This window comes from Medicago truncatula, chromosome 4 (assembly GCF_003473485.1).
Source record: "Medicago truncatula cultivar Jemalong A17 chromosome 4, MtrunA17r5.0-ANR, whole genome shotgun sequence".
NCBI lineage: Eukaryota > Viridiplantae > Streptophyta > Magnoliopsida > Fabales > Fabaceae > Medicago > Medicago truncatula.
In genome coordinates, this window is record NC_053045.1 from 31,726,162 (window position 1) to 31,748,857 (window position 22,696).

The following is a 22,696-nucleotide window of genomic DNA, read 5'->3' on the forward strand; positions in this document are numbered from 1 at the left end:
AAGTCAAATTATCCTCTAAATTTGAACCAAATACATCAACTTTCTTTGACATATTTTTTCTTATAATAGAAACAAATGAAGTAATAATTAACTTTACCGAAATCAGTTTATAGCCTAAATAGACAGAAAGTAGAAATTTAAGATGAAGCATTTGATACTGAAGTTTTTTTTTTTTTTAAGAAGAAATATTTATACTGGAGTTTTTTTTATAAGGGGCATTTTAATACTTAAGTAGCATGCATGGTTGGTGAAGGAAAATACATTTTCTTTCAAGAAAGAATTCTGAGTTTGATAATAATAACAATTTAAAAAATACCAATTTACACCCTTTCACCTATCATGTTTTCAGGAATTAAAAATAGTGGACAAGTTTTCTGACAAATTTAACCATACGGGAAATCCCATAGAATACTTTGGGGAACCCGTAATTTCACCAGCCAATGCATTGATGTCGTCTTAATGTAAACAAATCTCAATTTATTTTCTAACTAACTTTTTTTACGTATAAAATATTTTTTAACTAGCTTGTTAAGTTTGTTCAAATTTTGGGGGCAAACGGACAATGCAATACGGTCAGGTGTATGTTTGCATATGCGTCAAAAATGCAATAGCTATTTTTAAGTTGAAAAAGGTCTCAAATCACTGGTGTTTAAACTAACTTTGTTTTATACTAATAAAAAGTTCATAGTATACATACGTTATTTTAAACATGGTTTTTCTACTTGGTCACAAACTCAAGAACATCCGTTATGTCATGACTGCAGTAACTTCATCTTCCTCATTAAGCCAATCCTTGCAAGCTAATTTCTGATCAAATATTAATAGCTCATTACTTTGCTCCAAACTTCATAGTTTGAATTACAAAATCATACCACCACCAATTAGTCCAATTCTCATCACTTTCTATCCCAAATCACTTTTTTATTTTTTTTACAGAAATCCCAAATCACTTAAGAAGGTAAATCTTCAAATAAGTATTGACAAAAAATAACCTTGAATCAAATGTCACCTAATATGTTATGAGGGTGTAAATTAGCACTTCCCCTCCATCCATTGAAATCCATTTTCCCACTTGTAAAAGAGTCATTTCCCCTTTCATCCTCTCAACCAAACATAACATCTTTAATCGTTCTCCTCCATTAAAATATCTCCCATCATTCAAAATTTTGAACCAAACAGACCCTTGGCCATGTCGAACATGGGATTACCCAATCATCCTCTAATACATCACCACAAATAATGACCATTTGAGGCAATGCATAACCAAGCCACACATCTTCCTTGATCTCAAAGTCTATAATTGTTTCTCTTAAGCCTTCAAACACGCTCAAAACAAAACCATGTTGGACCCTCAAGCTAGACAATGTGTGCTCCCTCGTTCCAAACATGGTGCTACAAAAGGTTGCCTCTTATATAACCTACATACTACAGAAATTTCCATCCCCTAGACATGCCATTCTTCATGAGATGTCTCCCTGTTTCCTATATCGTCAAATTTCCCAACTCTTCTAAACTTCTTGCACATATAAATTCATGTTTCTTTTAACCCGCCCTACCCATTTTACACATAACTAATTCTACAGAGCTAGTCAGTTACTTTAATTAAGAGACAGTTTGTTACACGGACTTGATATATAAGCATATTCAATTATTTCACAATAATATGCAAGGTTAATGCGCATTTGTCTCAGGCTTCCAACCTTGCTTTCAATTGAGAACTTTCATTACAAGGTTTTAAACTATTTTTTTTCAACAGGAAGTATTTTGTAAGAAAGCAGGTGTCTGTTAAAGGACAATTTACATTTGTTAACATGTGGAACTCATACAAAACAAAATATATTTTGCAGAGTTAAATAATATATTCAATAAAAGTAACAACCCAAAAATGTTACAAACCGTTGAAATATACAAAACTTACTATAAACTACAAACAATTGTATGTGGTCCGTTATCATACTATCTTTGTTCAACAGAAAGTTTTTAATTGTAAGAAAGCAGGTGTCTGTTAAAGGACAATTTACATTTGCTAACATGTGGAACTTATACGAAACAAAATATATTTTGCAGAATTAAATAACATGTTCAATAAAAGTGACAACCCAAAAATGTTACAAACCATTGTAATATACAAAACTTACTATAAACTACAAACAATTGTGTGTGGTCCGTTATCATACAACAGGCTTTTGCTTTGAACGCTTGCTTCTTCTTCCCCTAGAAAAACTTTGAACCTCTTGGGGAACTTTGGATGCATACGCCTCTTCGGTAACTTCTTGTTCCTGTATAAAGTTGGTTTAGCATGGGGTTTTTTGGTAGAAGAATGGAAATTTCAAACACCAACCTTAAATTACATTAAAATGACGGTAATAATTTTTCTCAAAAAAGTAAAAATAGGAAAAGTTGTTCAACATCTTTTTCATAGCATGGGAAAATCAAGAAGTAGGATGGTCAGATGGTTAGGAGGGAAGGGGAAACAAAGTAGGTGGAAGAGAGAATCAGGAAAGAAGTGGGTTGAGACAGAACCAGGCCTCTTGAATTTCCTGGGAAATTTGTATTTTCTTATATGGAAGCAAATGAACGAGCCATTTCATCTTTATACAAGATTGGAAATAGACGGTAGTTGGGATTCGGAAATTGTTCCTTATACAATAGTTTCAATTTTTAAGGGATTCTATGCAATATGAAATCATGGAAATATTGAGCTTTTCTTTTTGTCCAGAGTTGGGATCCGAACACCTTTAATTACTTCTTTTTCTCTCGAATAGACAGCTCTATTGTATACAATTTGTGACTAGGAAACTTTAGAAGTTGAATATTTACCTTCTCGTTTTTTACATCCGAGCCATCATCAGAAACAGAAGCCGAGGCCAGAGGTTGAACTTCATCCGCGGGCAGTGCCTTGCTTAACTTTTTCTTCCTCTCCTCTTCTTTTAACTGCGTAAACCTGTAAATCACCAATTTGCCATAAGTATATGAGGGATTGAAAGACCGAGGCTGCAACCTGTATCATAAAATACTGACCTTTCACCATCCTTTTCGGGCTTAGAAAATGATCTCTTAGCTCGTCCTGCCGTAATAATTCCACCAGCATCTTCATTAACAGCAGGCTTCGCACCTCCTAATTTGCGCAACCATATTTGTTGAGCTGTGCTCAGGACATTATTCGTAAACCTAGCAAAAGGAAAAAAAATCTATCAGCAACTAAATTGTTTATTTTTCTCAGCACACAAGCAATGTCGTCACAACTATCTCCCACATCTAATAGTGTGTGTGTATTATATATATATATATATATTACTGAAAAATTATTGACTTGATGAACATGATATTCCTTCAGAAAGAAGTATCTAAGTTCTCGTGCATATGGTCTCTGTATACTTGAGTTTCACACATTAGGCAGTCATATCAAGGAAATGGTTTCTGAAAGAAAAAGGTGTATTATATGGATACGGTAAGTTGATTTGCTGACCAAATTTGATTTATTTATAGAATATAAGATAATTATAATAGTAACCCATAATAAAACATATAAAGAATGTATGAAGTTATGGCAAAAATTTGAAAATTAAAAAATAGGAACTTAATAACTAGAGAGGAGTCCATTGATATAGTTTGTGAAATACTAACCAGTAAATTGTTAGTCCTGATGGCACAGATAGTGAGAAGTAGCCAATCATGAGTGGAAGAAACTTGAAAATAAGAAGTGTATTCTTTTGAGTAGGATCATTTGTCTGTAAAAAAAAAAACCACGTTAGGTCTGCTTTGTAAAATAATAAGGAAAGAGAAGGATACCTGACATGCTTACCTGAGGTGGTTTCATGATTTCCATTGAAACATATTGAGAAAGAATAAGAAGAACAGGTAAAACAAGATACGCTGCAGTGTCATACCAACCCAAAGGTGGATGGCCATCCTGCATAACAATTAACAGACGTTTGTTACGTTATATTGTATAACGGAAGAAAAAACATAGAATCAACTAACAAAGTGTACCGCCTACTACATTGTGATAAATGACTGCAGTAGGTGAACATTTCATCTAGAACATTAAATGCTATTATCCATACTGATATAAATAAATAAAAAATGAAATCTCATAAACCACAACCAAAAAAATGTAGAAGAAAATTTTTCCTTGTAAAAAGAAAGTGAGAAAAGAGGGTCAACCAAAGAGAAGAAATACTGAAGTCATCAAAACATAATGTTGTTTTCCCAGTTCCTACTTCCTAGTTACATTTACCACAAGATTCAACCTACCACAACACAACCAATAAACACCGAGCTCCGTAAAACTATAAAGAAACTAAATGATGTGGTAATGACCATTGTAACAAGCAAAATGATTTACTAGGGGGTGTTTATAAGAGTGTATTTAGGCTTATTTATGATATAAACATTTGTGCAAGTGCTTGGAAAAACTTACTAAAATACTTGATGATATGTTCATTTGCATTCAACTTATTTTCATAAGCTTTTATGGATAGGCTATTAGAGAACTTCATTTTGTAATGAAACAACTCAAAAAGAACTGTAGTGCAATTAACTCTCATTTCCTCTTTGATGGTAGAAACAATTTGAAAAAAAAAAAAGGGCAGCTCGGTGCACTAAAGCTCCCACATACACAGGTCCAAGAAGGGGTCTCGCCATTTTGGTGTATCCTACGCAGTCTTCCCCTGTTTTTTACACAAGAGGCTCTTTCTAGAACTTGAACCCGTGACCTTTCAGTCACGTGACAACAACTTTAGCGTTGCATCAAGGCTCTCCCTTGGTAGAAACAATTTGTATATAAATTTTAATACGACAAGTGCTTGTGAATTAATGTTTAATTAAGCAGTCGACCTAAATGCTCATTTAGTCCCTATTGGCACATTCTGTGGTGAACAGACCATACCGGCATACCCCCACCCCCAAAATGCTAAATTCCAAACTACTAAAAGAATCTGCATCACTAAATGTGCTGCATGTTATATACTATTTAATCCAACTGGCACCCATGCTGCATAAACCATGTCTCGTATTTACTGAAATCTAAGACTAACTGGGACAATAGTGCATATGCATAACTTATAAAAAGGGACCTTGCATATATTTTCACAAGCAGAGCCTACACAAATTGCTACATTACTAACTATGAAAAGAATTTTTATCAGCAATTGTATTGTACGACATACAATTTAGAATTTTATTGTTTCAGGAACCATGACTGGGAATAAGCTCCAAAAAAAATTATTGTTAAGAGTAAATAGTGTGATGTCTGAAAATCATAGTGTTTGTGTCACAGACTCACAAGTACAAGGAAAAAGAAATAGCCAAATGCAAAAAAATTATTTCGCTTATGAGCAAAGGATAACTTACCACAAATGGAAAAAGCCAAGAAATTCCAGATCCACTTTGTCTAGCAGCAATGCTAGTGGGACCACCGAGAGAAGGGATCCATAAGAAACCTTCTGTTAACAGTCCCTTCAAATTAAAAGTTTTCAATAATTAGCAAAAATCATGTAGTTGTAATTCGTCTATCAAAATCTAAAATTATAATAGTTTATATACCATTAATTACCTCATTTGCCACATTAGATAAAGCTTGGTATAGACCAATCCAGACGGGAATAGTAGCCAAAGTCGGTAAACAACCTATAAAAAATGATAAAATTTCCTTCTATTAAGTACAGCCCAGTTATGATATTGCAAATATTTTGACATCATATTATCACATGTCAAAGCATTATTATACAGAATCAGAGCTGAGAAGAAAATGATAAAGGCAATAGTAAGATATAAGTGTACCTGCCAATGGGTTAACCCCAGCTTGGGTATATAGCCTTGAAGTCTCAAGTTGTATTCTTTCCTTGAAATGAGGGCAATGAAATAAGTAGTTAGAAACAACCATGCTATCATTTTAAGGTACAAAATCAATATTTACTTAAGATTAAATTGGATGCTTAATAAGTAACAAACAGCAACACCCCTCACCTGATTACCAGCATATCTTTGTTGAATGGCCTTAATTTTAGGTTGAAGGTTTTGCATAGCTAGTGTTGATTCAACCTACATGTATTAAATAAAGTCAGAACTTCATTTCATATAACTGAAAGAAAAATCCATTTATGGTTTTTTTTTTTTCCAACTGGCAATCCATTTATGGTTTGTTTGTAATGTTTCAAACGAGGTTATCATAATTTCATGGTTTCAGTAAATTTGCCTATAGAAATTGTTGTAATTTGTACTAACCTGTTGCTTTGTCAAAGGAAGCGTAGCCGCCTTAACAATAAGAGTGAGCAATATGATAGCAAATCCATACGAATAAGGCACATGCACGGCAGACAAACCATCCTTTAATATCTGAGTAACAACAAGCAAAACATTTCCTGTTATAAAATGCAATCCTCCAATTTTATTACAGGAACGTGGAACATTTGTAGGTAGATTTTTTTTCCTTTTTATGGCTATTTTACATGATAACTCTAAAGCAAAAGGGTAAGGGCCAAGTCCATTGAAACTAGAAAACCATTCGAAACAAATAGCATTACTCTTTCCATTTATACGTATACATTTCCATATAACCTAAAAAAAATACACAAGTTTAACTTGTTCAATCAAATTAACAGAAAAAGTAAACAGTAAGTTAGTAACACTGAACACTTTCCCTGCAACATATCATTTCAGGATAAGAAAAAACGGTTCAATCTTCTAAAAAAACTCAACAACCTCAATAATACAAGTTTCATGAATCAAAGAGCAACAAATCCTTTTATAGTAAGGTCATGTTTGGATTGACTTATTTGAGCTTATTTATTGGTATAATCACTTATGAGACTGTTTGGAAGATCTCATAGAAACAAATTATTACATCTCCCAAACTGTTTTCAACTTATTTTCATAAGTTCGGTTTGATTTTATTTCATATATTTTCTTTGGAATGAATTATAAACAAAAATTAGTTAAATTACGAATATTAAGAAAGATAATTGATAAAATTAAAAAGCAGAAGTTGTGAAGATTACCTTAAGAACAAACTCCATACCATCGGAGATGAAACCAAACCAACCTCCGTTCTTCTGCACAGTAACATCCGTGGAAGTGGAAGTAACCGCATCGGCCGTAACGGCGGCATCAGCAAGCGTATAAAGAAGGCCTTCAGCTCTGGCGAAGACACCGGCAACATCAATAGAATGAGTTAAGGATTGAATTGGAGGAATTTGGTGGAAACTGAAGTGAACTTTGGTGTATAGTCTGGTGCGGTTAGGGGAGAAGTTGCGGTGAAGTGAAGGAAGTGGAGTTCCGATGAATGATGGAGATGAAATCAGTGTCTTCGCCATGGATGATGAGAAGGGTGATAGAGAGAGGCTTGAAGGGCGAAGGCTTCAGCTTCTCGTCACAGAATAGAGAAAAGAGATGAGAGGATATTTTTTTGCTATTATCCGAATGAAATGCATTTTGTTTTGCGAGGTAGAGACAACTGCACGATATGGGTAGTGGAAGATTTTCAGCCAGCGACTGTGTGACACGTCATTACATATTATTACCGGTGGTTATTTGCTTCTTGCAATTTTTAGTCAAAAAAAATGTTATTTGCTCTTGCAATTTTTAGTCAAAAAAAAAAAAAATGGAAGGAAACGGTGTTCAATTAAAGAACGATGACTTCAATTTTAGATAATTTTTTATTTTAAAAATATTCACATACATAGAAAACATTACATTGTAAACTTGTGGCATAACATAAATCAAATTATGGAAAATAATAAAATCTCAACGAAAACAACTCCAGATAGTTTGTCACATTGTATTGAGCTACTCTAAATAAAAATTTAAATGTCAATCGCATAAGTGTTTGACTTATTCGTAACTAAATTAAATTTAAGTATATTGTGATGGCATAATGTTGATAACTCCTTCGCTCCGTCTTCACTCTGCTCTTTATATTATGCGTTGTCCAAATCAACTAAGGTCACGAAGACGTCAATCTTCTCTTTAAGCAACACCATCTCATTACCTACACAAAAAATTAAACAAATACTCATAAGAAAAACATACAAAGTGACTAATTATTTCAAGAATATAATTGAATGAAATAAATATCTTAAATATAAGTGGCAATCATCCTAACAACAATCAACATATTAACAAACAAGTGCGCTAAGATTAACGCAAGACGACAATAAACATGGTATGCAAGACTTGACTCGTGTAATCTAACAACATCTACTCCAACATTTTGATTAATTTTACTAAGTTAATGCAAGCCGAGAAGCCAGCATGTCGAAGAGGATAGTCTATTCACAATACATGTATCAGTAAGATGGTCAAAACGCCCCACGATGCTTGAAAAGTTTCAAATTACTTAATTTTATCTATATAAATTATGACAGTTATTGACTTGTTATGCAAGGAACCTGATGATAATCCTTCAATTTAGTCTGAATATTAGATAGCTAGATCATGAGTGGAAATTCATGTACTATGATCTTGTTCAAATGCATTTTTTTAGTATTAAAGAAACATGAATAAAGATCCAAGCAAAAAGGACAAGAAGATCGAGTTCATGCAATTCGCTAGGCGAGCAGAAAGCACACTCCCGACGATTGTCACTAAGATTGGAGTCTTGAAACGGGGCACCATTCAATGTGATGTATTCCAATTCTCATAGTGAATTCTGACAGATTAGTGACTCATGTGAATGAGCTGCTAAAGATTTCAAGGTAAAAAAATCACAATTCTCTTGCCGAGCATACAATTCGTCTAGCAAAATGTCACTTTCAAAAAACTAAATAAAGAGGAATCAGTCACATTGACATTGTTTGTCATTCTATCACTTTGGAAAAGGAGAGAAACGCAAGGATAATAGAGGAGCAAGTCTACAAGCAAGGCAGAGCATTACAACTTGAAGAATAAAGTGTTGACGCAACATCCTCTCTCGTTTCATCTCTTTGTTGTAAGTTACCATGACAATCTCTAACTAAAGCTCTCGTTGTTTTATGATTAGGTCTAGTTAATTACGATTTTAATGTAAATACTTGATATGACTAGTTAAATATAACTTTTGTTTCATTATATCAACGTTATTATTCTTGCACTTAAGGCTTTTCCTACGTGAAACTTTGAATACGATCTTTTGATTTAGTAAGTGCAAAACATAAACTTTTCTTTTGTCCAAGGACATGGTATAATAGCATTTGTATTGCGAGACATCGATCTAGGTTTACAATCACACACACTATCAAAACATATAGTGCTATTATATTGCGTAATTGAGCGAGACATCCAAAATTAAAGGATGGAATAGATCTCCCATTATTTACAAAATATCGAGATGTATGGTGAGCGATAGATAAAAGTATATCTAAAATACTACAAGTATATAACAATCAATAAAATACATTATACAATTAACTAACAAAACTTAAACCTAACACAACTCTCTCATATTGAAGTTTTCATCACTTGTTATTATGTTATCTATCAGCAAATTTTTACAAACTCTAGTCTTAAAATATTGAAAATAGTTTAACAGTTTGAATTTACCAAATCTCTTGTAGATCAATAATCTATATATAGTTTGGTACTGCAACTTGGCTTTATCAGTCCTCATGAAAAAAAATTCTTTTCAATCAAATGCGGTTTAATTAATTTAAATTTCTTTTTGGATTTCCAAATTATGATTGTGAAAAAAATTCTATTAATATTAATATTACAAAGATACAAAAAGTAAATGTCATACAAAAGTTAACATATAAAAAACTAATATTATGGAACAACAATGATCGATTATATTTGAAATAGTAAAAGAATATTAATCAAACCTATAAGCATTACCAAAAAATTTCCTTAAGGTATATATAGTGTGTTATAGACGAGCCCGTCAACAGTTCCACCAGAGCGATTTGGTTGAAAGTCCATGCATAGGAAGCGTCGATAAAACCATTTATGAGGGGATATAAATATGGACAGATGCTATCCAATTTTTCAAAAAAAAAATGGGGTAACATCTGCCTACCCTGATTTATTTTATTTTGTTTTAATGTGTATGAGTATATGGTTTTTATATTTTGCCACCTAAATAATATATATTCAACTACATTAAATAAATTTATTTGTCAAAAATTGGTAGAAACATGAAAGTTAAAATAATTATTGCTAACATGCCCCGATAACCATGTCATCTCTAGTAATTTAGTACTTCATCCGTTTTAAAATATAAACAAAATTCATTTTTTATGTTCATTTATTTAATGATGTATGTGGTCATATTATGAACCACATATATCATAACCACATACATCATTAAATGAATGAACCTAAAAAATAAATTTTGCTTATATTTTAAAACGGACCGGAGTAAAATCGTGAAGAAAAAGATAACATAAATTTTCTATCAAAAAATAATATAAAATTAATCCTATTGGAGCGTTATATAAAGCGCACGGTTGATAGCCAATGGCGCGGGAAAGCCAATCAAAGAAAAATAAAATATAAAGGCGGTACGAAAACTCAAACCAACTACAACGCGTGTCCTTTCAGAATTTTCTCGAACGTGCTAGACAATGCTAGAGAAATCCCACACCCTCAATTCAAATTTAGATCAAATCGTCACCGTCCAAATTACTCATCCAACGGCTAAAAACACTATACCGAACATTCCAGACATCAATCCTGTTCTATATTAACACAAAGCTTCTCTCCTCAACTCATTCAATTCAGTTTCAAAGAAAACAAAAAACAAAACTTCAATTCATTCTCTAGTACTCAAAACCCTAGTTTTTTCTATTCTCAACTCTACAAAAACCCTAGTTTTCATTCAGAAGGAAATTTCTTGAGAGATTATGGCTGGAAAAGGCGAAGGACCTGCAATTGGAATAGATTTGGGAACAACTTACTCATGTGTTGGTGTTTGGCAACATGATCGTGTTGAAATCATAGCAAATGATCAGGGTAATAGAACTACACCTTCTTATGTTGCTTTCACTGATACAGAACGTTTGATCGGTGATGCTGCTAAGAATCAGGTTGCTATGAACCCTACTAACACTGTTTTCGGTAAGTACTCTTAAAATCAACTTCTTAATCCTTTATTTTCTGAAGTTTTTATTCTGTTTTTAGAACATGCATGAGTTGAAATTTCTAACACTCTATTTCGTTCTTATTGTACTAAAAGTAGAAAAGTGAATTTTATTGTTGATCTTATTATTGTAAAATTGCTGATAACATGATAACATCAGAGCATGGGTTGAAATTTCCAGTAATTTGTTTTTATTTTTTTTTTATTTTTATAATAAATAATTAGTTTCAGAGTGTTTGCATATAAGCTAGAAACGAGAAATTTATTGTTAATAGTTGTAAAATTGTTGATAATAGTTTGTGCATTGATTATATAATTAGTTTGGTTATATGATTATGTTGAAGTGTTAGAACATGAGTTGAAATTTGTTTCTTTTTTTTTTTTTTTTTTTTTTATATAAATAATCTGTTTTTAAATTATTCTGCATAAACATAATAATAGGAAAGTGAATTTTATTGTTTATAATAGTGAGAGTGTTGATCATAGTTTTGCATTGGTTGGGCGATAAACAATTTTATTCATGCTCATGCTCATCAGAGCATAATAGTAGAAAAGGGAATTGTATTGCTTCAGTATTTGGTAAGAATGGTTGTGTTCCTTAGCTGATTGTGTTTACTTGAATCGGTGTTTTCAGATGCTAAGCGATTAATTGGTAGGCGATTTGGCGATGTTTCAGTACAGAGCGACATGAAATTGTGGCCGTTCAAGGTCATTCCTGGCCCTGCTGACAAACCAATGATCGTGGTGAACTACAAAGCGGAAGAGAAGCAATTTTCCGCTGAAGAGATATCTTCTATGGTTCTTATGAAAATGAAGGAGATTGCAGAGGCTTATCTTGGTACAACGATTAAGAATGCCGTTGTAACTGTGCCTGCTTACTTCAACGATTCACAACGTCAAGCTACAAAAGATGCCGGTGTCATTTCTGGACTCAATGTGTTGAGAATTATTAATGAACCTACCGCTGCTGCTATTGCTTATGGTCTTGATAAGAAAGCTACAAGCACGGGTGAGAAGAACGTTCTTATTTTCGATCTTGGTGGTGGAACTTTTGATGTTTCCCTACTTACTATTGAGGAAGGTATCTTTGAGGTCAAAGCTACAGCTGGTGATACACATTTGGGAGGTGAAGATTTTGATAACAGGATGGTGAACCATTTTGTTCAAGAATTCAAGAGGAAGAATAAGAAGGATATTAGTGGAAATCCAAGGGCTCTTAGAAGATTGAGAACTGCTTGCGAGAGAGCTAAGAGGACCCTTTCCTCTACTGCTCAAACCACCATTGAAATTGATTCATTGTTTGAGGGTATTGACTTTTACACTACCATCACTCGGGCTCGTTTTGAAGAGCTCAACATGGATCTGTTTAGGAAGTGTATGGAGCCTGTTGAGAAGTGTTTGAGGGATGCTAAGATGGATAAGAACAGTGTCCATGATGTTGTTCTTGTTGGTGGATCCACTAGGATTCCCAAGGTTCAACAACTTTTGCAAGATTTCTTCAATGGAAAGGAGCTTTGTAAGAGCATCAACCCCGATGAAGCTGTTGCATATGGGGCAGCCGTCCAAGCTGCTATTTTGAGTGGTGAGGGCAATGAGAAAGTGCAGGATCTGTTGTTGCTGGATGTTACTCCTCTCTCCCTTGGTTTGGAGACCGCAGGAGGTGTCATGACTGTATTGATTCCTAGAAACACAACCATTCCTACCAAGAAGGAGCAAGTGTTTTCAACCTACTCTGATAATCAACCTGGTGTGTTGATTCAAGTCTATGAAGGCGAAAGAACAAGGACTCGTGATAACAATTTGTTGGGCAAGTTTGAGTTGTCGGGTATCCCTCCTGCTCCAAGGGGTGTTCCTCAGATCACTGTCTGCTTTGACATTGATGCCAATGGCATTTTGAATGTCTCAGCAGAGGACAAGACAACAGGGCAGAAAAACAAGATTACAATCACCAATGACAAGGGTAGGCTCTCCAAGGAAGAAATTGAGAAGATGGTGCAGGAAGCTGAAAAGTACAAGTCTGAGGACGAGGAGCACAAAAAGAAAGTGGAGGCCAAGAATGCACTTGAGAACTATGCCTACAACATGAGGAACACAATCAAAGACGACAAGATTGCTTCGAAGTTGTCTGCTGATGATAAGAAGAAAATTGAAGATGCTATTGAGGGGGCTATTCAATGGTTGGATGGAAATCAACTTGGAGAGGCTGATGAATTTGAGGACAAGATGAAGGAGCTGGAGGGCATTTGCAACCCTATCATTGCAAGGATGTATCAAGGTGCTGGTGGAGATGCTGGAGGAGCCATGGATGAGGATGGTCCTACAGCTGGCAGTGGAAGCGGTGCTGGCCCCAAAATTGAGGAAGTTGATTAAGCTAAACTTTGTTCATGGGATTGATGGGTGGTTCATGATTTTTTTTGCAAGGACTCTTGAATTAGTAGCTTAATTATATGTATTTGTTTTGATTTAGGTAATGTAGGGAACTCTTATGTCATCAGTGTACTTCTTTCACTTTTAATGTTAATCATGGTTTAAGCTTCTATTCTACATTTTGCTTAGTTTGATTAATTGCTTATTGTTCTCAAACTAAATTGTGTTATTCTTCGTTGCATTTGCTGTGTTTATCAGGATGAAAGGTTACTCTTTGCTGAAAATTTAATCAGGTAAGAAATTTGCAGGTAGGAAAACCCTTCAATTTTGGTGTTTGTTTGAAGTTGATAATTGGTGCAATTGACTTTTGTGGGCCCTTGGTTTGGTTCAGAATTTGAAGGGGAATTCAATGACCACCCTCTTCAGTTTGCTTTTACTTCTCAAATCCAAGTGCAAGCGAATAAAATTTAAAGAGATGGAAATATAAGTGTTTGTAATAAGTTTATTTGTGTTGGTAGATAAAATAAGCATAGAAACAGAACACCAAGGTTTGGCAATGGTTTAAAATTAAGTTTGTAATTAATTAGTACAAATAGAAACGAAACCATTAAAGAGAGGGTCTTTCACTCTATCTACAGCCATTTGTTTTACACATGCTTCAATTCCCTTACCCCTCAAAAGCTTGTCTTTTCCTTTTATTTTATTTTTTGTTTGTGATTGTAATGAGTAGCAATGATAATTTTTTTTCCTCCCATTTCACAGCTAGTTGCATCAAGTATATATGTTTGTTATTGTGAGAACTGAAACTTTCTTGTTGATTGTGTTCGTAACCTGGTTGATAATCTGTAATTGGTAATTTCAGTTCAGTGCATAGAGTAGATGGCAGTTCAAATATCTGAGAAATACCCTGTTGAATCTTGTCATTTTTATTATTGTCATGATGAAGAATAGGAGGTGGATGCTGCTGTGTTTTCATATAGCAAAAATACGAGAAGCATTATTTTTTCCTCTTTTTTTCACTTTAAAAGTGGTCTTTTATAGTATGGTTTTTTAAAACCTTTGGATTAATCAGGCTTGCCGATCTTATCATGGGTGATGTACACTTCGCATTCTTTTTCTTCTAGACTATTCCTTTGTCATCTCCTTCATTTCTTTTTCTTAGAATTTTAATTGAGTTGTGGGGGGATTAAGGGCATATAAAAGAAGCAGAGTATTTTCTCTCAAAAAAAAAAAGAAAAAAAGAAGCAGAGTATTTATATGAGTATAAACCGTATCATATGCGGTTATATCTGGTTATTCATCCATTCTTTGTAGAGTTAAATCTATGTTTGATCCGTATACCATTTTCTTACTTTTGGTTCACAAAAGTTTTACATCACAATCTTTAACCCTGCTTTTAAATTAATTAATGTGTATTATTCAAAATTTTAAATGAGTAAATATGAAATTACCTTTCTGAAATTGTAAGTTTCGTCAATTACCCCATTGAAATTAATAAAACTTCAACTACCCCCTGAAATTGCACAACGTTAATCAATTTACCCCTTCCGTCAAATTCTTCTGTTAGTTAACATGACGTTTTGCAAATATCCCCTTGAAGTTTTGCACTTATGTGCAAAATGTCTCCTGAACTTGAAAATTTATATTTTTTTTCCTTATCCTTAAAAGTGATTACATTATCACTAAATTGTGGAACATATTAGCTAAATTTAGTTACTTGCTGAGTACTCCATCATTTTTTATGTTGGCAAATCAGTGAATTGTTTGATTTAGTGTGAACCGTGTTTTTTCAATGTATAATGAAACTAAACAAAGAAGTTTTAAATGAGTAGCTACCAAAAATTGTTCACAAGTTAAGCAAGCGTCATTAGAATGCTTTGTTTTCAGTAAGAAATCCTTTAGCTTGTAATCAAGTCTAAGGAGGAAATAAACTACGGTTTGAGCCATTTGACAAGCATTGGTGCTTAAAAATTAATAAATTTTGGGAGTTATCATTATCCTGCAAATTCAGAAAGAAAGGAAAAAATTACATATTAGAGATGCTTGTAAGTGTTTTTAATTAAGATTAATAAGACATCTCCTTTTTTCTATAATACAAATTCTGATGAAACCTTAGTCTAAATTTTTAAATTTTAATACAAGTTTGAGCATGAAACAAAACTAAACTCTTCTATTCTGTACTCAAGCAAAGGAAATCGACCGATTGATTATGCAGGACATTAAAATCTTGAAGTTTTGTTAATTTCAGGGAGGTAATTGACGAAACTTACAATTTTAGGGGGGTAATTGCCTATTTACTCAATTTTAAATTTGTTTTCCGCCATTATGTTTAGTACATTATGCAATAATTTTTTTGCAATTTTTTTATTTTTAACAAGAGATAAATATGAATTTTATACTTTTGATGTTTAAAATTTCGTACTTCATGTTTTGTTAAAAAATAATATTTTTTTTTGGATATTCTTCTAATATTTAGAGATTTATGCAAAAATTCATTTGAAATTCGAAGATGTATATGAGTTGATTTAAAAATGAGGAATAAAAGTGATGATGTAAAGCTTTTGGGTATCAAAAGTCGAAGAATTTTTTTAGGAGGATTAAAATGGGAAGTTGGAATTGAATCTTGGTAGAAGGTGGCGGCATTGGTTTTGAATTGCAAGAATGAAACATTTCATTCTTGTATTTACGACTTCCTATTGGGGATCCATGTAAGATTCAGTTTTGGCATCCTTTGAATGATCACATTACAAATAGGTTGTCAGGATGAAAGAGCCGTAATATTTTTTAAGGGGTCGTTCGACTCTATTTAAGTCTCTTCTATTTTTCATAACACATGATATTTTCTTTCCTTCTTCAAGACTTCCTCATGTATCATATCATATCTTATCTTAAATCTATTTTAATGCTTTTGTTCTGGTGGTTTGGGATTAAATATGACACTACTTGTCTGGAAAAAAATATGGTAGTTTGGAGGTGAGGAGGTTAAAGGAGTTTAGTTTAGTCTTCCGTGGTAAACGATGTTGGTGGAAAGGGATAATTTAAGGTATTAGGGTTTAAGTGCTTGTTATGGTGGGTGAGGGGATCTGTGTGGTTGCAGAATTTTAATAGGATTAGAGATGATGTTGGCATGTGTGAGGGTAGTTGGTTGCTTGATAACATTGGGCGTGTGGTTGGTGATAGGTCCTCTGCATTATTTTGGTTGGACCCTTGCTTGGATATGTGGTACCTCTTAATGCTAACTTCAGCAGGCTTTAGGAATATTTGAAAATGAATATTTGAAAATAAATCGACGACAATGTCATATATGAATTCTATAAGGTGGGGGCAATTGGAGAGGGTTCACAATGACGTAAAAGGTTGTTTCCTTGGGAGGAATAGTTGACGGGGGGAGTGTGTGGATTTGTTAACTTTTGTTGTCGTACAAATTGATGCGATGGACATGTAGGTTTGCAAGTTACATTGTTCACATTGTTACATGGTGAGTAGTGCTTATTTTTACTTAACCACGACGGATGACAAAAATTAACTGGATGACAAGTCTATTATATGTATTAAGTCGGTTCCGTTAAAAATATATATTTTGCTTGACATCTTCTTCTTGATCACGTTTCCACTAAAGATAACTTGGTTCGACGTTGGGTTCTTTTAGTAATTATCAGCTATGCACACGAGCTTGTGGTAAAGATGAAGACTGGAATCATCTATTACGGCAAACTTTGGTTGTTGGTTTCAAGTTGGCTAGGATTCTTAATGATCAATGAGGGCATTTTAAATTAGCATCTTGTTTGGTTTTGTGGGTGAGGAGGATTTTCGAGATGTGTTCGATACTTTTCATATTATTTTGGCTTTTTATTGTATGGGTAATTTAGTAAGAGAAAAATGGATGCGTTTTTCAACATAAGAAAGATCACTTGCTATATTAAGTGAAAAAGCTAAGATTTTGGTGATTGAAATCAAAACATGTAATGTTAGATTTTGATTATCATTTTGGAGGCTTAGCCCTCTTTCTTGTTTGATTTTTGTATCCTAGCTCTCTATGTATTTTCTTTCTCTTCCAATTTACTTTGTAATCTAACCTTGTAACGACTCTAAGTCCTCTTTTATATAGCTTGTGTTGGATGGACTTTTTTTATTTATCAATATATTTTATTTTGGCCTCTTCGAAAAAAGTTATAGAAATCAAAAATATATTTAACCTTTTCTTTTTAATCACTTTTCTACGCTATATCACCAAAAGAGAATAACTTAACATTAACATTCGCATTAAGTTAAACTTTGAATGACATTTTCAACTACTCATTCTAACATTATATAGAATTAAAGAATAAGATTATTTTTCAAATAATCTGCAAATTTTATTTTCTAATTTAAATCCAAGGTAGAAGTGGTGTCTTACGACCATCCTTATTTTTTGAGTTTTTTTTTTTTATTCCACCTTACTAGTTTATCGCGTGTCCTACGGTATTTTAGATTATATAGTCTGAAAGGTGTAAAAATACTTTTAAAACATCCACTAAAGCTCTACAACATTTAGGATTATCGTCTAAAATAATTTATTTCAGATTATACCATCCAAAACAAGTGTAGAGAGTGGGAAGAAAATACTCTTATTTTTCTCTGTACTTCATTAGTGGTGTTTGGTCGTTAGTTAGTTTGAGCCACATCTTTCATTTTTGAAGGTTGGTCTTTACACATCCTCTAATTAAATTTGGTTGAACAATAATTAAGTGTCGTTTGCCACAAAATGGTACACAAGTATCGTTCGTCACTTTTTAAATAGGTCAAAACACTTTTTAGATCGATTCAATCGATTAAAATCCTCCAAACTACAACTAAGTGCTGATGTGGCTATTTTTGTTAGTTAGGGTGGAAAGAAAGCAAACCATGGATGACTAAAGAACATTTTTCTTCATTTGTTTTGTCATTCTCGTTTGGTCTTGCTATATATCTTGGTAGTAGAGGTGGATGATTAGGTGCAATTTACGGGAATTTCTTTTTCCATTCTCTGTTGTTCTCGCGCGCTCTTCTAAACTCGAAAAAGGCCCTTCTATTTTCAGATTATATAATCTAAAATGATATTTTTCCCTATATTTTTGGTGGAAAATAGTTTTTTCACCAATTTGGATTATAAAATTTGAACATTCCCTATATGCCCTTCTTTGAAGCATGTATAGGGGTCGTTCAAATTATAAAATCTAAATGTGCTTATTTTTTGGATAATAAAATTCGAACACACCTTATACACCTTATTTTGCCAAAAACTCATGGGGAAAACAAGTTCAGATTATATAATTTGAATTGTATTAGTACATTGAATAAACTTGTGTGTGCCATGGATGGATAGTCAATATAAGAACCATGCTAACTATTCTAACCCACTCCTTCGATGTATTCATTGTATTTTAGGTTATTGTTAGTTATTTCCGCCATGTTCCAATTTTTTTTTCTTTTTTTTTTTTCACTCTACTTGATCGAGTTCACTTTTTCTAATTTAATTCAAACTTTGTTTTCTTTCTATGGTACCCTAGTGCCTTGTCTATGTCATATATAAAGAAAACACATGGTTTTGAAATGATATTTTTACTTTCAATTATACCTTTAAAAAATTTGTCTATAAAAATGTTATAGTGTTAGTGTGATTAAAAAAAAAATTATATTTACAATATTGTGGGTGTCATTAAAAAAAATATAAATGTAGTTTGTTGTAATATAAAAATACAAAATATTTATACCTATACTTTTAATCAAAATCAAAGTAATATGAATTAAAATTTCATTAAAACTATTTATTTTTTTTCATTTTTAATAATATTTGTGCTTTTTCAAAAAAACAAAAAGTTAAATTTAGTTGGTCCTTAAAAAAAAAGAAGTTAAATTTAGTTGGTCAGTTATATAAAGTGCAGCTCGGTCGATAGCCAATGGCGCGGGAAAACGGAAAAGAAAATAGAAAAATGCAAAACGAAAAACACCTGCCATCTAGAAATTTCTCGAAAGATCTATACCGTCCAAACTATACATCCAACGGCTAGAAACTACTGCTACTATACCGAACATTCCAGACATAAACTTGTCCTTATATTAACACAGTACTTTCTCTCTGCAACTCATTCAGTTTTTCAAAGAAAACAAAAACAAAACTTCAATTCATTTACTACGCTATAAACCCTAGTTTTCTTTATTCTCTATTCAAACCCTAGTTTTTTCTGTCGCAAAAGTTCTTGAGAGATTATGGCTGGAAAAGGTGAAGGACCTGCAATTGGAATAGATTTGGGAACAACTTACTCATGTGTTGGTGTTTGGCAACATGATCGTGTTGAAATCATAGCAAATGATCAGGGTAATAGAACTACACCTTCTTATGTTGCTTTCACTGATACAGAACGTTTGATCGGTGATGCAGCCAAGAATCAAGTTGCTATGAACCCTACCAACACTGTTTTCGGTAAGTATTCTCAAGTTCTTGATCGTTGATTTTCCGAAGTTTTTATTCTGTTTCAGTATTTGTTTCTTTAATGTCACAATTAATCAAGCATGCATGATTTGAAATTTCTAATGCATAAGGTAGAAAAGTAAATGTAATTGCTCATCCTGATAAAATTGTTGATCTTCATCTTGATTAGGTTCTTGTCTTCGATTAGCTGTTTTTTTAATAAATAATTTGTTTTTCACTGTTTAAGTGAAATTTATTAATAAATAATTTGCTTCTCACTGTTAAGTGAAATTTATTTATAGTGGTATTATGATTGTTGTTGATAATAACTTGGGCGTATACTCTTTAATTAAACTCTTAAACCTAGATTTCCGACTTTGTTTTTTTTGGCCTTACAGTACAAAAGATAGAAAGGTGAATTTTATTGTTGTGAAATTGTTGGTTATAGTTTTTGCATTGTTTATACAATTGGTTTGGTTATATGATTAGGTTGTAGTGCTAGAGCATGATTTATGTTTTTGTATATAAGTATGAAAGTGAATTTTATTGTTTATGATTGTAAGATTGTTGATAATGGTTTTGCATTTGGTTATGAGATTAGAGATTGTTGACAAAAGGTTTTGCATTGGTTATGTGATTTATTAGTGAATCCTTTAGTGACTGTGTTTGATTGATTTGGTGTTTTCAGATGCCAAGCGTTTAATTGGTAGGCGAATCAGCGATGTTTCAGTACAGAGTGACATGAAATTGTGGCCGTTCAAGGTCATTCCTGGCCCTGCTGACAAACCAATGATCGTGGTGAACTACAAGGCAGAGGAGAAGCAATTTTCTGCTGAAGAGATATCTTCCATGGTTCTTATGAAGATGAAGGAGATCGCAGAGGCTTACCTTGGTACAACAATTAAGAATGCCGTTGTAACCGTGCCTGCATACTTCAACGATTCACAACGTCAAGCTACTAAGGATGCTGGTGTCATTTCTGGACTCAATGTGATGAGAATTATTAACGAGCCCACTGCTGCCGCTATTGCTTATGGTCTTGATAAGAAAGCTACAAGTACTGGTGAGAAGAACGTTCTTATTTTCGATCTTGGTGGTGGAACTTTTGATGTTTCACTTCTTACTATTGAGGAAGGTATCTTTGAGGTGAAAGCTACAGCTGGTGATACACATTTGGGAGGTGAAGATTTTGATAACAGGATGGTGAACCATTTTGTTCAAGAATTCAAGAGGAAGAATAAGAAAGATATTAGTGGAAATCCAAGGGCTCTTAGAAGGTTGAGAACTGCTTGTGAGAGAGCTAAGAGGACTCTTTCCTCTACTGCTCAAACCACCATTGAAATTGATTCTTTGTTTGAGGGTATTGACTTTTACACTACCATTACTCGCGCTCGTTTTGAAGAGCTCAACATGGATCTATTTAGGAAGTGTATGGAGCCTGTTGAGAAGTGTTTGAGGGATGCTAAGATGGATAAGAACAGTGTTGATGATGTTGTTCTTGTTGGCGGATCGACTAGGATTCCCAAGGTTCAACAACTTTTGCAAGATTTCTTCAATGGGAAGGAACTTTGTAAGAGCATCAACCCTGATGAGGCTGTTGCTTATGGCGCTGCAGTCCAAGCTGCTATTTTGAGCGGCGAAGGCAATGAGAAAGTACAGGATCTTTTGTTGCTGGATGTTACTCCTCTTTCCCTTGGTTTGGAGACTGCAGGAGGAGTCATGACTGTGTTAATTCCGAGAAACACAACAATTCCTACCAAGAAGGAGCAGGTGTTTTCGACCTATTCTGATAACCAACCTGGTGTGCTGATTCAGGTCTACGAAGGAGAAAGAACAAGGACTCGTGATAACAATTTGTTGGGCAAGTTTGAGCTGTCGGGTATTCCTCCTGCTCCAAGGGGTGTTCCTCAGATCACTGTCTGCTTTGACATCGATGCCAATGGCATTTTGAATGTCTCAGCAGAGGACAAGACAACCGGGCAAAAAAACAAGATTACAATTACCAATGACAAGGGTAGGCTCTCCAAGGAGGACATTGAGAAAATGGTGCAGGAAGCGGAAAAGTACAAATCCGAGGATGAGGAGCACAAAAGGAAGGTGGAGGCCAAAAATGCGCTTGAGAACTATGCCTACAACATGAGGAACACAATCAAAGACGACAAGATTGCTTCGAAGTTGTCGGCTGATGATAAGAAGAAAATTGAAGATGCTATTGAGGGGGCTATTCAATGGTTGGATGGAAATCAACTTGGAGAGGCTGATGAATTTGAGGACAAGATGAAGGAGCTGGAGGGTATTTGCAACCCTATCATTGCAAGGATGTATCAAGGTGCTGGTGGTGATGCTGGAGGAGCCATGGATGAGGATGGACCTGCTGCTGGCAGTGGAAGTGGTGCTGGCCCCAAAATTGAGGAAGTTGATTAAGCGGAACTTTTGTAATGGGATTTATGTGTGGTTCAGGATTTTGCAAGGACTCTTTTGAAATAGCATCCTAGTAATATGTATGTGTTTTGGTTTAGCTAGTACAGCGAGCTCTGTCTTATTTCAATGTACTTTTCCCTTTATTTAATGTTAACAATGGTTTAAGTTCCTGTTCTTCATTTTTCTTGTTTTGACTTTTGATAAATTGATCATGGATTCAAATTCGTGTTTTATCTTTCTAAGTTGGGTAGTTTTTGTTAGGATTATAATCAGTTAAGAAATTTGAAGTGAATAGACTTCTTCAATTTTGGTTTTGGTTTGGCTTTTAAAACTGTAGCAGGTTGGTGTTCGAGGGCATACTAGAAAAAGATTAAAAAATGGCTCAATTGACTTTGTTGGTTTTGGTTTGGCTTTTGAAACTGTAT

The 22,696-nt window shown here is 33.8% G+C and overlaps 3 protein-coding genes across 3 annotated transcripts; 2 read left to right on the forward strand and 1 right to left on the reverse strand.

The window, feature by feature from the left end:
- Window positions 1-1,941: 1,941 nt before the first annotated feature.
- On the reverse strand, window positions 1,942-7,443 carry LOC25492494 (inner membrane protein PPF-1, chloroplastic). Its single transcript, XM_013600645.3, has 11 exons — window positions 7,002-7,443; window positions 6,229-6,339; window positions 5,971-6,045; window positions 5,785-5,845; window positions 5,558-5,631; window positions 5,356-5,460; window positions 3,806-3,913; window positions 3,628-3,731; window positions 3,022-3,171; window positions 2,821-2,944; window positions 1,942-2,279 (listed from the first exon to the last, which is right to left on the reverse strand). Exons 1-11 carry the CDS (start codon window positions 7,314-7,316, stop codon window positions 2,172-2,174), a joined length of 1,335 nt encoding a protein of 444 aa, XP_013456099.1. The 5' UTR covers window positions 7,317-7,443; the 3' UTR covers window positions 1,942-2,171.
- A 3,225-nt stretch (window positions 7,444-10,668) lies between these two features.
- Window positions 10,669-13,597, forward strand: LOC25492495 (heat shock cognate 70 kDa protein 2). The gene is made up of 2 exons (XM_013600646.3): window positions 10,669-11,031; window positions 11,688-13,597. The coding sequence occupies exons 1-2, from the start codon at window positions 10,818-10,820 to the stop codon at window positions 13,421-13,423; spliced, it is 1,950 nt and encodes a 649-aa protein (XP_013456100.1). The 5' UTR covers window positions 10,669-10,817; the 3' UTR covers window positions 13,424-13,597.
- Window positions 13,598-19,470: 5,873 nt separating this feature from the next.
- LOC25492496 (heat shock cognate 70 kDa protein 2) lies at window positions 19,471-22,457 on the forward strand. Its single transcript, XM_013600648.3, has 2 exons — window positions 19,471-19,862; window positions 20,539-22,457. The coding sequence occupies exons 1-2, from the start codon at window positions 19,649-19,651 to the stop codon at window positions 22,272-22,274; spliced, it is 1,950 nt and encodes a 649-aa protein (XP_013456102.1). The 5' UTR covers window positions 19,471-19,648; the 3' UTR covers window positions 22,275-22,457.
- The last annotated feature ends 239 nt before the right edge of the window (window positions 22,458-22,696 follow it).